Below are 15,593 nucleotides of genomic sequence, written 5' to 3'. Positions count from 1 at the left end.
ATCAGATTCATAAAATAAATAAATAAATTTGATGCTCTTTTCTGAAGAAATTGATAATTGATAATAATAAAATAAATATTTGAAACGGATTTTTCGAACCAAGAAATTCTTGTTTGGACAATATTATTTCATTTTCTCAGTGTTAAATCGATTGTTTTATTATTATAATATCCTAAAATTATAAAAAAAGTAAGCTCATAATTAAATATATATATATATAAATATATCGTGCTTTACTGCAAAATTTTTAATATTTCCATAAAATTAGTTATTCCAACAAAAGTATTAATTTAATACAATTTGGTGTGAAAGGACGTTTGTGCGTAAGCTGAAAATAATTTGTTTTAAATGACTCAAATTTCAATTGTTAGAACATAGACAAATTAAGAAGCTATTACATTTAGTAATGACAGAAGTATCGAAAATTCTGAGAAGCCGATTTTAATAAAAAATAAAATAAATTACGAAAAAAAAAATATTTTTAATTTTTAATATTCTTAGAAAAAATTTAAGCTATGAATTGATCCATTTTATTATTTTTTTTAGGAGTGAAAATTTAATTACTATTGAATTTTTTCGTTAAACAAAATATAAATATCTTTTAGCTAAAAAATTAAAAGTAATTTTTCAAATTTCAAATTCCCGAACGAGCGCGCGCGCAGCTTCGTCATGCATCGTCACGCATCGTCACGCTTCGGCGTCGGAACAGCTGATGTATTAAAAATAACATCAAGTTGACGAGAAAATTAATTAACATTTAAATAATTTACAAACTACAGCTCGTAGGAACTTAAATAAGGACTCATTTTATTCATTATTTTTTTTTCTTTCAATTATATAAGGGTTTTTTTTGTCCATATGCTATAGTTTGTTAAATATTTGCGTAAAACTGGAATTTCGACCGTTTTTTTTATAAAAAAACATATTTGCTAAGCACTTTTTTGTTGGATTTTTTCGGTTGTCGTAGTTTTAGCATATTCTGAATCATTTTGTGAAAAAATTAGCCTGCCAGGAATTTTTGCGAACAAGAATCCTTATCTCGACTGGACTACCCGGACTGTCGCTGCCATGGAGTCTCGCCATATTGTCTGCAGCTTAGTCCCAACAAAGTAATCCCTTAATTGTTTTAAATATTTTGGGAAAGTTTAACCAACAAGAGGATTACACACTGTTAGAAGTATTTTTTTAAGCTAAATAAGATTTATTAATAGTTAATAAATGATTTATTAAATGAGATTTATTTAAGCCAAATAAGCCATTTCTTAATAGTTAATAAATAGCTTATTTGAATAGAAAGAAATGACACATGAAGTTAAGGTTATAACTTTGAATGGAATGAGTGTGATTGTTAGTAAAAATTTATTATAATATTTCATTTTTTTTTATATCTTTTGTATAATAATTTTTATCTTCAATTAACATTAATCGTGTGTATTATTTTTTAAAAAAAAATAAAATTAAACAGTCCGATAAATTATTTGTCGCCCAGCAAACGGGATCGGATTGAGTCGGATTCAACATCCTATCCGCTTTAACACGATTCAATGCAGTTTTTGAAATCTCTGTTTTTCAATCCGTTTTAATACGATCAGACCCGACACGTTAGTATTGGATAACTACAGAAAATTTTGTTACTATCTTGTTACCAAGTCCTTATATTGAAAATTATAAAGGTAAAATTTCAAAAAATCGACAAAAATTCGTATATACCATTCGATTCAGAATTTCGCGAGATGAATTTCTGTCGTATCAAAAAAAATATTTTTTTTTTTTAATTGTTAATAAATTTCAAAAATTTTCAAAATGGGTTTTTTTATGAAAAAAACATTTTTTTTAACTGTCATTACCCGTAATTGTTTGGGTAATGGTTCAAACAAAATTATCCATTTCCTGTTAAAAAATATTGATTGAAAAGAATTAAAAGTGATGAAATTCGAATTTTTTCCAATAATTTCAATTGATTTCAATTTTTTTGTTTGTATATATAGATATACAGTTTGCATGGAGCGACCGCTTCTCAATTATTTTCAATCAATATTTTTAATCAGGGTTAGGTCATTCTATTTATTTTTCATTTTTTCTATTTTTTATTTAACAAAAAGTGATTTTTACTTTTTTTAAATTTAAAATTCGAAAAAATTTTTTTGGAAGTTACCAAATTTTTTTGTGGTTGATATATGATTTACTAAGAGAATAAAAAAAAATTGTAAAAATATCGATTTGCTGCCGAGTTACACTCTTTTGTTTATCCGCGCGCGGACGAAATGACGCGCCTTTTCGTTTTTCGCGCTTTAATAATTTTTATCTCAGCAACTATTCGTCGTAGAGACTTCGTCCAAAATTCATTTTGTTCGTTATTAAATCCCAAAAACAATGATACTAGTTTGTCTCGACAACTTCTCAATACTTTCAGAGATATTTCATTTTACATCTAATTTTTTTATAAAAAAAATATGATCCACCTCCAAATTTATGGTAACTTTTTTCCTTATATTTTTTCTAGTATTTAAAAAAAAAAATTTTTCAAAATCGATCTTTACCCACCGAAAAAATGATCTTTGACCATTTTTTCGTGCGCATCGACTGGACTACCGACTTGGTCGGTAAGTTGAACTCTGCCTCGAATTTATTCTATCCGATTTAATGCGTTTTAACACGAAACACTGTTTTCAAAAATCGCATTGAATCGGGTTGGTTCGTATTGGACTTCAATCCGACTTCGTTTGCTGGGCATAACCTTACTTGATTAACTTCATGTGTCATTTCTTTCTAATCAAATAAGCCATTTATTAACTATTAAGATATGGCTTATTTGGCCCAAATAAATCTCATTTAATAAATCATTTATTAACTATTAATAAATATTTATTTGGCTCAAATAAATACTTCTAACAGTGCAGTCATAAAAATATGGAATTAAACATCTGGCAAAGGATCCTCGTGGGTTTTCCCAAAATATTCATTTATTTTATATTCTAAGTGACCATTACAATACTTGTATTCTTATTTTAGTTTTTTATTTTATATCTTATATATGTATATATAAGGTTTTCGAAAATTCCCGCCTATAAATATAATTGTTTTATTTCATTTTCTATAAGATGGTCATAGGGAGCGCTGTGTAACCCGTTGGCTACACAACAGTTACATGGAAATAAATTACTGAAGTGGTATTTTTACGGTTAATTGTCATGTATTTTTACACACCCCAATAGCCACTTTAGTTTGAAATTGACAGTAATTTGATGTTGAAATTATCCGAATTTGCCGACAATTTGACAGCAAAAGTTGAAAATAAAAATCTGCGGTTAATTTTTAAAAAAAATGTCCACAATTTGAGAGTAAAAAAATACTTAACAATTTTATGACAATAAAGTTAGCAGACATTTATCAACATTTTGATTCTTTTTAACAAAAAAATAAATATTTTGAAAAATTGCACATATAGTTTATTGAATTTTTTACATGTGCATTTTTTTAAAAATATATTTTTTTAATTATTTATCTATTTAAAAATATTTATCTAAATTTCCAATGTTTGCTAACTTTACTGTCATAAAAATTTTTCAAATCAAATTGACATTAAATTTGCCTAAAAATTGACAACTTTTTTCCAGTCAACTTTTGAAGTAAATTTGCATTCTAATTCGGGCAGTAAATTAACGTCAAATTGTAGAGCAAATTGTAGACAAATTGTCATAAGAAACGGAAAAGTCCGAAGTTGACGGAAATTTGACGAGAAAAATTCAAAGAAACTTTTGCTAAAGCAAACTGTGCTTAGGGCAAATGGAAATGAAATATGGAAGGTCATGAACTCTTGGAATGTTTTTATTTACAATTTTAAATAACCTCAGTATTTATATTTCAAAATTTTAAAAAAGTATTTGAATTCTTCGTCAAGTTTTAGAATTTTCAATGATGAAAAATTTATATTTTATTCAGTAAACAGGTAATTAAAAAAAAAAAATATGAGTAACTGACAAATGGAAATTTTTTAATTTTTGAATAAATAAATAAAATGTAAGTAGAATAAAAATTTAAAAATCCATATTTAGATAAATGAAAAATCACATTATTTTAATTTATTGATTCAAAATTACAAATTGTTTCATGTCTGCTACATTGACGCTCATTAAAAAATAACAATTTTGATAATTTTTTCTTATAATTACATTTATTTATTAACGTTTTAGATAATCGCACAGTAAAAAATATTGTATTAAAATCAACATAATATTTTTTAACACAGACTAAGGTAAAAGGCGGAGTTATTGACCCCGGCCCAGTTTCTGACCTTTTAAACTTTTTTCTTACTTAAAAAAACTATAACTTTAAAAAGAAAATAAATTTTTTCTTAATTTATTGTAATTTATTCTGAGCCTAATTAATGGCAATTTAAAAAACATAGAAAATATTAACTGAATAAAAACAAATATTTTAGCCATAAGTGGCTTAGCCATTTTTTAAGTAGAGTCTAAACAGTTTTTACGTTAGGAGGTACGACGATTGAATCTGTGCACTAAGGTAAAAGACCCTGTTGTTGACCGTGACCCAGTTTCTGACCTTTTCAACTTTTTTCTAACTTACTTAAAAAACTATAATTTTAATACGTAAATCGATTTTTTCTTCATTTGTAGTAATCTTTTCTGAGCCTAATTAATGGCAATTTAAAAAACATAGAAATTATTAACTGATTAAAAAAAAATATCTTAGTCATAGGTGGCTGCGGAAGCCATTTTTTAAGTGTAGTCTAAGCAGTTGATGTTAGAAAGTGCGACAATCGAATCTGTGCACTAATTATCATTTAAGTAAAAAAAAATAATTAAAAATGTATGTGTAGATCAATATTTAATTACAATTTATTTAATTAACAATTATTTAATTATTTAATTAATTATTTATTTATTTAAATTATTTAAATAATTAATTAATTATTTAATTAACAATTAAATACACGTATAAAACATATTAAAATGAGTTTTGTTGCTAAAATTTGATGGTCAATAACTAGGCTCCATTTTAAAGGTGTGATCAAGTTGTTGACCCTCAAATTCTAACCTACTCCGAACGAGGTTATCTTTTTGATTACATGTCTATAAAATGTAAAAATAACAATATTTATAGTTTATTTTGTATTGAATTTATTGAAATTATGAATATTTATAGTTTTATTAAATTATTTTTCATTATTCTTTATAATACAGGTTTAAATTGACATTTAATATTTATTTTTATAAATAAAAGATTATGTTTAGATCTTGAAAGTATATTTTTGGAGTGACAAAATTATTGTAAAAATAATGTCAATTCTGATAGTATTTAAATTGTTATGACTCTTTAAAGTGTTAAAAAAAAAACTATGTATTTGTTATAATAATTATTTAATTTATTTATTCAAATAATAATTTTAGTTTATTTGAACTTAGTAAGTACTTCATAATTATGGTTTACTGTGAGGGTCAGAAACTGCGCCACTGTGACGGTCAGAAACTGCGATCTGAAGAATTCTGACGGTCAGAAACTGGGCCTCTGATAGTCACTTTTTAAAACGTCAATTTTAATTATTAATTCAATTCAAATAATTATTTTACGCACATGACTTTATTTGACAAATCCTAAACTAGTCGATAAATTTTTTTTTTCTAATTAAGTTAAATCTTACATTAACTCTTATAGTATAACCTCAACCGGCACTCTTAAAAGGTCAGAAACTGGGTCCCTTACCTTAATTATCATGTAAGTAAAAAAATTTAACTAAAAATAGATGGATAGATCGATGTTTAATTAAAATTTATTTTAATACATTTATAAAACATTAAAATGAGTTTTGTAGTTGAAATTTGAGGGTCAATAACTAGGCTCAATTTTAAAGGTGTAGAGTTGTTGACCCTAAAATTATATCTTACTGCAAGCGAGGTTGTCTGTTTAATTACATGACTATAAAATGCAAAAGTAGCAATAGTTAAAATTTTCTTGAATTATTTTCTACTATTATTCACAATACAGTGATAAATTAAAATTTAATATTCATTTTTAAAAATAAAAGATCATAATTAGATCTTGAAAGTACATATTCTTGGAGTGATAAAATTATTGTAAAAATAATGTCAATTTCGATAGTAATTAAATTGTTATGACTCTTTTAGTTAAATAATATTTTTATTATGACAAAATTAATTTTTTTATTGTTTTTTTATTCAAGAGTTTAAAAAAAAAGACAACGAGCTACGATGAAAAATAATGAGAACAGGCGCTAGCTAAAGTGACTAATTATTTATATTTTAAATATTTAAAAATTATGTTTTTGTTGTAATACATATTTAATTTATTTATCTAAATAATACTTTTAATTTATTGAAACTTGATGAGTACTTCATAACCATGGTTTGGTAACTTGAGGGTCAGAAACTAGGCCACTGTGAGGGTCAGAAACTGCGACCTGAAAAATTCAAAGGATCAGAAACTAAGTCTCTAAAAATAAATTTTCAAAACATCAATTTAAATTACACCGGCACACAAAAAAAAATAAGTTCTCTGTACTTTTGACGGGACCGATTTATTCCCATGTATTTTGACCCGCTGATTCCGAATCCGAGGTCCGTTTAACCCGTACACCCTCAGATTTTTAGAAAACTTTAAAAAACCTCAAAAATACACAAAAATCGACCGTTTTTTAAATTTATAAATTTTTTTAACCCTAACTAAGCATGATTTTTATGTATTTCGGTCCTCCACATACTAACCTGAAGTTTATTTAAAACATTAGCCATTTAAAGTCTGAGTGAATTCCAAAAAACCCCAAAAAATTTCAAAAAAGCAAAAAAATTCTTAGTGTTGTGATGAAAAAAATTTTTTGAAGCATGTTAAAATTTTTTTATGTTTTAGGCCAAAATATTTTTTATATATATATATCACAGATCGAACAATATGATTTCTTTTATTTATTTCGATTTAAAAAATGATTTTTGTTATACCAAATTTTATTTTTTTCGATTTTTTAGGAATTTTTGCCATTTATTTAAAATTTTAGAGATGTCTGAGCCATGGATGTTCGAGAATTATATGTGACAGATAAACATACATGAAAATAATTATTTATTTAGCCCTATAAAATTTTTTTCATCACAATACTAAGAATTTTTTTGCTTTTTTGCCATTTTTTGGGGTTTTTTGGAATTCGCTCAGACTTTAAATGGCTAATGTTTTAAATAAACTTCAGGTTAGTATGTGGAGGACCGAAATACATAAAAATCATGCTTAGTTAGGGTTAAAAAAAATTTATAAATTAAAAAAACGGTCGATTTTTGTGTATTACTGAGGTTTTTTAAAGTTTTCTAAAAATCTGAGGGTGTACGGGTTAAACGGACCTCGGATTCGGATTCAGCGGGTCAAAATACATGGGAATAAATCGGTCCCGTCAAAAGTACAGAGAACTTATTTTTTTTTGTGTGCCGGTGTTATTAATTCAATTCAAATAATTATTTTACGGGCATGACTTTATTTGATGAATGATAAACTAGCATTTTTTTGTAGTTTGAGCAGTTATTAGTCTCTAATAATTGACCCTGATTGAGAAATCTAATTTGAAATGATTTGAAAAATCTCAATTATTTCATATTGTATCATACCATTAAATTATAGTTTGAAATAATTCAAATTCATTACAAATTCTCAACTTTGAATTATTTTAAATTATACCAGAAATTGCGATATTATTTTCTCATTCAAATTAATTAAAAATAATTCGAAAGTTCAAGTCATTTCAAATGATTTTAAATACTTTCAAATAAAAAAATAATATTTTGTTACTTTTTAATTCAATATGACAAAATAATCCGTTTCAAAATTTATGCTCGAAAGCAAAATAGTTTGAGAATTTTGAATTATTCAAAATGATTAAGAGTTACGTAATCTCAAATCATTGAAAATTAAATTTCTTAATCAGGGTAATTAATAAATTAATTATAAAATACTTTGTTTTCAGTTGTATATAAGAAGAAACAGTAAAACTATGAGTTACCATTACAATTTTCGATTAACGACAAAACCATGGCGAAAAAATTTATATGAAAATCATGGATTGCCAGATAATTATACAGACAGTTCATTTTTACATGATCTTCGTAAAAATATAAAACCAAACAACGTGACTATAAATGAAGCATTAACATTAGGGGCCAGTATATCGATACAATTAAGCATCGTCGTTTTATTTGTAATGGTATTTATTTGGCTCAAAAGTGAATGGGCGACTCCAAATAACATATTTATTTATAGTACATTATTAACGTTAATTGGTTACTTAATTTATATAAAAAAATTTCCAAATAATACTGCAAGAGTACCCAAAGATTCACGCACAGCTTTGATATTTTTAGTGTTCGGTTATGTATTGTCGCCTGTATTAAAAACATTGACGGAAACAGTAAGCACTGATACCATTTATGCAATGACAATATTTATGTTTTTCATTCATTTGGTCTTTAGTAAATACGGCTCACCGCCGGTATCATTATCAGATTCATTATCAATCACATCATCTATTTTTGGATCATTAATGTTGGCATCGCGTTTGATATCGCCGTTACATGCATTTTCTTTACTTACTGTTGCCGTACAATGTTTTGTTTTGTTACCATTTTTATTGTCTATCAAACAGAATAATAATATTATTATATCATTAGTGTTAACTTTAGTAGCATTGTATTATTTGACTACTGTATCAACGATATTATCTTTGGTATTTATTATCGCAACTGTTTTTATTTCTGTCATTTGTCCATTGTGGTATGTAAGGTGGCAAAAATATAAAGAGAATATTTACGGGCCGTGGGATGAAGCTGTTATTACTAAACAATAAACTGTTATTTAAAAAAAAAAAATCTGTTGTTAATACCCATGATTTAAAACTCCGATTTGATCTGATTGAAAAATTTAAATCGAATTTTATCAGAAAGTTCCGAATGAATCCGATCAAAAGTTAATCAGAAATCCGAAGTCAATCGAAAAGAAATCAGGAGACACGGTAGTGTCTCGCGCCAAGTACACGTTCAAACATTATTATTTTCTGATTGAATCTGATTCAAAAATTTAAATCAGATTTTTTTAAAAATATTTATTTGGATAGATAGATAGTAGGGTGTCCGTTATTTCCCAAATCGATTTTTATTTACCGATCGCCCTCTGAATCTTTAGTTTATGACCTGAAAAAAAATATCCAACACAATTAGGCTCTTAATTTTCACATTAAACCGTGCCGGAATCATTTTATATTCCCCATTTAAATAACATGGGATTTTTATACTTTTGACTCTTAATTTTTTTTCTCAGAAACAAATGAGAGTAAAAATTTGATCGAAGCATATACTGATAGGAAATTGAACGTTCTACAAAAAAGTTCACTTATGAATTTTCGATAAAATAACTCCTTCAAAAGTTATTTAACGTTAAACTTGTGTTTGTTATCAATCCTATAATATTTTTAATTCTATTTTCATTTTTACCGTTTTTGGCTGTAAAATCGTTGAAATAAAAGATAGTTGTTATTATCACTAGAGTACCGATGATCATTTATGTAGATTTCATGGCCTAAACAGAAAATCAAGGGAAAGAAAACATTGTTTTATGAGAAATAATAGAAATAACATACCTTTCCTCATACAAACGAACTTTAAAATGAATTAATGGAAAGTGGTGAAATAAAAATGTAAAAACTCCTTTGTCTATAATGTTATAAGCAGATTTATTATAATTTTTGCTTTCTTTATAATTTTTTGTTAAGAAAGCTATGGTCGCATTAGGATATTTTGTTTTGTACTCATTTACAACTTGAATCAAATATTGTTTTTGGTCTTCTCGTGTTGTTAAAATGTTGATATACTCTTAAGTTAATTTAATTGCTCTTTCGGTGACATCATTAATTACTTGTAAATTGTTAACAATTCGTAAGTAAATTCGGATTCCTTACAATTTTTTGAAAGATTTAACATTGATAGAAATTTTTTGAAATTAGATGTGAAACGTGGGCGGGCAATAACGACTATTTAGAAGGCTTTCGAAAGAAAACAAAAATGATAATAAATCTGCTTATAATATTATAGAAAAAGAAGTTATTACATTTTTATTTCATCACTTTCCATTAATTCATTTTAAAGTTCGTTTGTATGAGGAAAGGTATGTTATTTCTATTATTTCTCATAAAACAACGTTTTTTTTCCCTTGATTTTCTGTTTAGGCCATGAAATCTACATAAATGATCATCGGTACTCTAGTGATAATAACAACTATCTTTTATTTCAACGATTTTACAGCCAAAAACGGTAAAAATGAAAATAGAATTAAAAATATTATAGGATTGATAACAAACACAAGTTTAACGTTAAATAACTTTTGAAGAAGTTATTTTATCGAAAATTCATAAGAGAACTTTTTTGTAGAACGTTCAATTTCCTATCAGTATATGCTTCGATCAAATTTTTACTCTCATTTGTTTCTGAGAAAAAAAATTAAGAGTCAAAAGTATAAAAATCCCATGTTATTTAAATGGGAAATATAAAATGACTCCGGCACGGTTTAATGTGAAAATTAAGAGCCTAATTGTGTTGGATATTTTTTTTTAGATCATAAACTAAAGATTCAGGGGGCGATCGGTAAATAAAAATCGATTTGGGAAATAACGGACACCCTATTAGATAGATAGAAATTTTGTTTATTTGGCCATGGAGTCAAAGCTCCTTGCGGCCATCCTTTATACATTCAATTACAATTTTTGTATAGTATAACAATCGAGTTTCATACATCATTGCGATTATTAAGTAATTTACATTTATAAATAAATAATTATAATCTCAATTTAGATCAATTTTAATATAACTGTTATTAATTATTATTATTATTATTTTGTATACTGATAAAGTGTTTATAGCAAGCATTCTAAATTCGCAAAAAGACAGTAAATTATCCGTATAGCGGATATTATAAATGATTTTTCATATTTAATTAGACGGCTTGGAGGCAACTTTAGATAATCCTGTTTTATATGACCTCTTCGTAGCCTTGGCTCCAAAAAAACTATATTATTACCAAATAATTGTACATGGCCAAGATAGATTGCCTTGTATATTATACACGCCATAAAAAACCCGGCGAATACTTAACGTTAGCCAGCCAAGCCTACGATAATAAAGTGTAATATGCTCAAATCTACTGACTTTATAAATAAAACGGACACATGAGTTAATTTTTCTCTGAAGTTTTAACTGTAATCTGCTTGTAATATCTGTATACATCACCGCACAATAATCAAATAATGGAAAAATTAGGGTAGTAATAAGTTTTGTTTTAATTACAATGTTGAAAATGTTATCTATAATATAAAACAGAACGAAGAGAATAACAACATAAATGGCTGCGGTATTGGAATCAGGGTAATGAAAAAGGTTGTTATACAGAATTTTGTAGATTGAAGTTGATGAATATCTCCTTGATTGCGTCCAGGTATTTTACGTTGTTGAGGATTTCTAGTAGATTGAGTGGTAGTTTTAAGTTTTCCTTTATAGTTCTCAGTTTTGGGCACTTGGTGTCACGCTTAAATAACCGCAGACAAAATAACCACGACAAAATAACCAAATGACAAAATAACCGAATGACAAAATAACCAAATGACAAAATAACCGACGACAAAACACACAAAAACCGTGATAAAAGGGCGGTTATTTTGTCGCGGTTATTTTGTCTTTGGTTGAACTGTTACGCAACCGGGCACTTGATAAGTACATGTTCAACGGTTAGGATCTCGTTACAGTCTGGACATTGTTGGGGATCAGATTTACTGATGATATGTCCGTGGGAGAATGCTGTATGACCTATTCGCAGTTTTGAAAACAGACATTGGTCAGTTCTCAATTTGAATTATGGGGCAATTTCCCAAATATCTTTCTGGATTTTGCTGAGTTTCGTGTCTACTGCTGTCCAAATCAAGTTCCATTTTGTTAGTATGTGTTTTTTTACAGCTCTGTTAAAATCTATCAGATTTAATCTGAGTTTTTAATCAAAGATTAGCCTTGTTATTGAATGTTACGTCAACTTTCTGTTTATGTGTCTTTTATTATTACTACCAAAATATTATGATTATTATTGTAAGTATCTACACAGAAAAAAATCATTTCTTGGCGCAATAATTTTTTTTTAGTCCTAAGAAAAATATTAGTCTTCAATTCATAATGCAAAATATTTCTTGCGCCAAGAAATCCTCATTTTCTGTGTCCTTATTATTCTCAATTTTAAAAAAAATATTTTTTCATCAAAAATCACTTATAAAAAATAAAGCATTTATAGATAACGTATTATTGGTGTAGTAAAAGTCGTTTATATTTATAGATAAACCAAAGAAAACAAAAGTTATAGCATTTTGGTTCGTTATTCGCCGGAATAAAGTAATTAAAAGAAAAAAAAACGGTTATTTATATCGATGCTTTCATATAAGAACTACAAAAAGTATTGAAGCCTATATCATTAATATTTCTGACTAGATACAGTCACACGGATAAAATTGGCTACCATTTTTTCGTGTCTCTTTTAATACAAGTAAATTATTCAATATGATTTTCAAGTGGTTATTTATTTTTTTAACATCATTTTGTCTGATACTATCTGACTATACGGTAGAAATGTGTCCCGCTAAACCGTATTGTAAAAAATTTTGGTACAAAACGTATTTAGAACGCGTTAAATATTTGGTGAGATTGCCGAATCATAAGAAAATAAATGATCTTGCACTTATTGGCACTCATTCGTCATTATCGTACGACGTCAATGACGAAAGATCAAAAACTCAAGATATGAATATCCAGCAGCAATTGAAATATGGAGTTCGTGTTTTCGACATCGGCATACGCTCAGAATCTAATTTATTCGAAATCTATTCGAACGATGTTCCTACAAATATTAAATTTTGGGATGCACTATTTGATTTTAATCATTTTCTCGACAATAATCCTGGCGAATTTATAATTTTATTTATACGACAAGTTTATCTCTTACAATATGAAATCACCCAACAGAATTGTGACATTCTTAATTTTTACAAAGAGAATTTTGTGGGTGGAAAGCGTCTAGTCAAAAATTGGCAGCTAAGTGACACCATCGGGCAGCATCGCGGAAAAATTCTACTAGCGAGTTTGGATTACTCATTTTACGATTGTACTTTGATCCTTCGTGGTGAGTGTCTTCTTCAAGATGATCATGTCATTTACGAACGTACAAAAGTGCGCCGTAATTTAACAGCTAAATGGAACTCAGTGTACAAAACAATACAAGCTAGTTATTTTGAGAGCTATAAATGTTATATCAATGACATTAGTTATTGGGACGGCATTAATAGTCGACGTGTTATTGCGAGAGACGGCAATTATGAAGATGATAATCGTGGATGTCCAATGCCACTCAATTACATGATGGCTCAACATTTTGAAAATCCACATTCCGGATTAATTATCGTTATGGCTGATTATCCTCCTCAAGAATTAATTGATAAAGTAAACGACAGCAATTTTCCAAATTCGTCTTGGCGATCTGGGTGGGAATAATACGGCTGTAAATTTTTATGCTTGCACAGAAAAAAAGGATATTTTGCACTATGAATTGAAAAAAAAAAAAATTTATTGGGGAATTTTTTGTAGTTCGACACTGAGAGAAAAAAAAATTAAGGGGAGGGGTAGGGTTTTTAAATTATTTTTTTTTTTAATTTTTTTTCTGAATGAACAATATTGCACGCCTCGGAAGCGAAGCGGAGAGGTTGTGCTTTATAACCGACCTGTCAAGGTCACACGATTTCCACTCATTAAAGTGCATATATTTTTTTTCTATTACTCTTACACTTTATGAAAAACACATCAATATAAAGCTGAAACACTAATAAATAATCCTGATACGTTTTTTAATTTGTCTAATATGTATTAATATAAAAAAAAGTTCATTAAAAAAAATTTATCGTGGACGTCCATTAGTCTGTGGTTCAAAAAAACGGCGTGGTACGGATATCTCGCGAACGACTTGACGAAACTACTTAATTTTTTTTTCAAAATTTTCAGAAATAAGCAAAGAAGGTTCCTTTCGAAAATCACTACTGTAGGCCTTCTCGTTTTTTTAAAAATAAATCATTACGATTAAAACCGGCAATCTTACATGTAAACAAACACACACTGCCGCCATTTTTCATTAGGAATGTTCTCCTTATTTATTTTTTTTTTACTTTTATTACCGTATATTTACCATGGAAATTTCTATGGGAAAAGAGCGGGATGTTCAATTTTATTCGAAATTTAACTTTTAAAAAAAAACATAACATGAGCGTTCGAGGCGTGCACTTTTGGATTTTCCAAATTTTTTTTTCGAGAATATTGTGTACAAATTTTAAATCAATCCGAGTAAAACTAACGGAGTTACAGCGTTTCAAATGACCGGCCGGTATAACTGATTTTTATACCTGCCCGACCTGCCCCTACATACCCCTGGTAGAAATCAGCTGCAATTTTCTTTGTTCTTCCGAATCCCTTTCTCCGGATGTGTGTCTTTCAAAGGATGTAAACTGATAACTCAATATAAGTATAAAAATTAATATTTTTTTATTGATAGTTTATTTCAAATTTTCACGAATAAAAAACTTTAAATGGATTTTCCCGAAATCGTTATTTTTAAAGTCCGTGAACATCATAACTCAAAATGTACTGAACCGATCCTTTTGAAAATTTGAACATTACTTCTTCACATGAATCAACAGGTAACCACGAAGAGTTTTTTTTTGTTTTTCATTTTTTTCTATTTTTTAATAACAAATTACCCGCGATTTTTTGAGCTAAAATCGCGTTTTTCACTTCCAAGTGCTGCAAAAAATCGAAAAAAAAAAAAAAAAAAAAAAACTCTTCGTGGTTACCTCGAGAAATACAACAACTTTAAAATGCATATCAATTTTTTTTTTTTCGATGATCCGGTAACGAGTTATGATGTTCACCGCAAAACGACTTTTTTTCGAGGCGCCTCCGGAGATTCAACGTCACCGGCTTATTAATCAATATTTTTTGTTGAAAATTTTTTCTGATATTCTTTAAAAGTTGTACAATAATATGTGATTAAGTTTAATGAAATTATATTACTCATCTCGCCGGGAAAAAATCACAAAAATATGCTTTTTTTTCGCCTTTAAAACCCTACCCCCCCCCCCTTAACATAATACTAAAAACAACGAAAAATTTACTACATCGAAGTATACTTATTATATAATATTTCTTATCTTTATAACTATTGTTTACATCTACTCATAAATTTCTACAGACAATGAATTTTTACTAAAATTAAGAAAATATTTACTTGGCACTATTTAAGTAAAATAATACTTGAATCAAGAAATTTTACTTGGAAATATACACTTTTTTCTCTCAGTGTAAGAACTATGTTTTTTTTCTGTGTATTCACTGATAGAAAAACTATCTTGATTCAAGAAAAATTTTTTCTTCAAAATGTGGTTCTTGTTTCAAAATTTTTAATTGTTTTAATTCAAGAAATAAGTCCTTGAACCAAAAAATTGAAATTCTCGG

General features: G+C 27.6%; 2 protein-coding genes across 7 annotated transcripts; both read left to right on the top strand.

The window, feature by feature from the left end:
- The first annotated feature begins 967 nt into the window (after positions 1 to 967).
- On the top strand, positions 968 to 8,876 carry LOC130673106 (phosphatidylinositol N-acetylglucosaminyltransferase subunit C). 6 transcript variants are annotated; one of them, XM_057478028.1, is made up of 3 exons: positions 3,776 to 4,020; positions 5,677 to 5,736; positions 7,985 to 8,876. In XM_057478028.1, the coding sequence occupies exon 3, from the start codon at positions 8,012 to 8,014 to the stop codon at positions 8,858 to 8,860; it is 849 nt and encodes a 282-aa protein (XP_057334011.1). In that variant the 5' UTR covers positions 3,776 to 4,020; positions 5,677 to 5,736; positions 7,985 to 8,011; the 3' UTR covers positions 8,861 to 8,876. The 6 variants fall into 6 exon arrangements, with proteins under 6 accessions (XP_057334015.1, XP_057334011.1, XP_057334010.1 ...); XM_057478027.1 differs by having other exon boundaries at positions 3,776 to 3,949; positions 7,985 to 8,875; XM_057478031.1 differs by lacking the exon at positions 3,776 to 4,020 and adding an exon at positions 4,337 to 4,830.
- Positions 8,877 to 12,668: 3,792 nt separating this feature from the next.
- On the top strand, positions 12,669 to 13,586 carry LOC130673949 (uncharacterized). The gene has a single exon (XM_057479162.1). The coding sequence runs from the start codon at positions 12,669 to 12,671 to the stop codon at positions 13,584 to 13,586; it is 918 nt and encodes a 305-aa protein (XP_057335145.1).
- The last annotated feature ends 2,007 nt before the right edge of the window (positions 13,587 to 15,593 follow it).

The sequence above is a fragment of the Microplitis mediator genome, chromosome 8, assembly GCF_029852145.1.
Source record: "Microplitis mediator isolate UGA2020A chromosome 8, iyMicMedi2.1, whole genome shotgun sequence".
NCBI classification, from domain to species: Eukaryota; Metazoa; Arthropoda; class Insecta; order Hymenoptera; family Braconidae; genus Microplitis; species Microplitis mediator.
The sequence above is the reverse complement of the archived record's forward strand: the minus strand, read 5'-3'. Positions and strand labels throughout refer to the sequence as shown.

Excerpts from the sequence above, each read along its gene's own strand:
- LOC130673106 (XM_057478032.1), top strand. The coding sequence starts at position 8,012 with ATGAGTTACCATTACAATTTTCGATTAACGACAAAACCATGGCGAAAA.
- LOC130673949 (XM_057479162.1), top strand. The coding sequence starts at position 12,669 with ATGTGTCCCGCTAAACCGTATTGTAAAAAATTTTGGTACAAAACGTAT.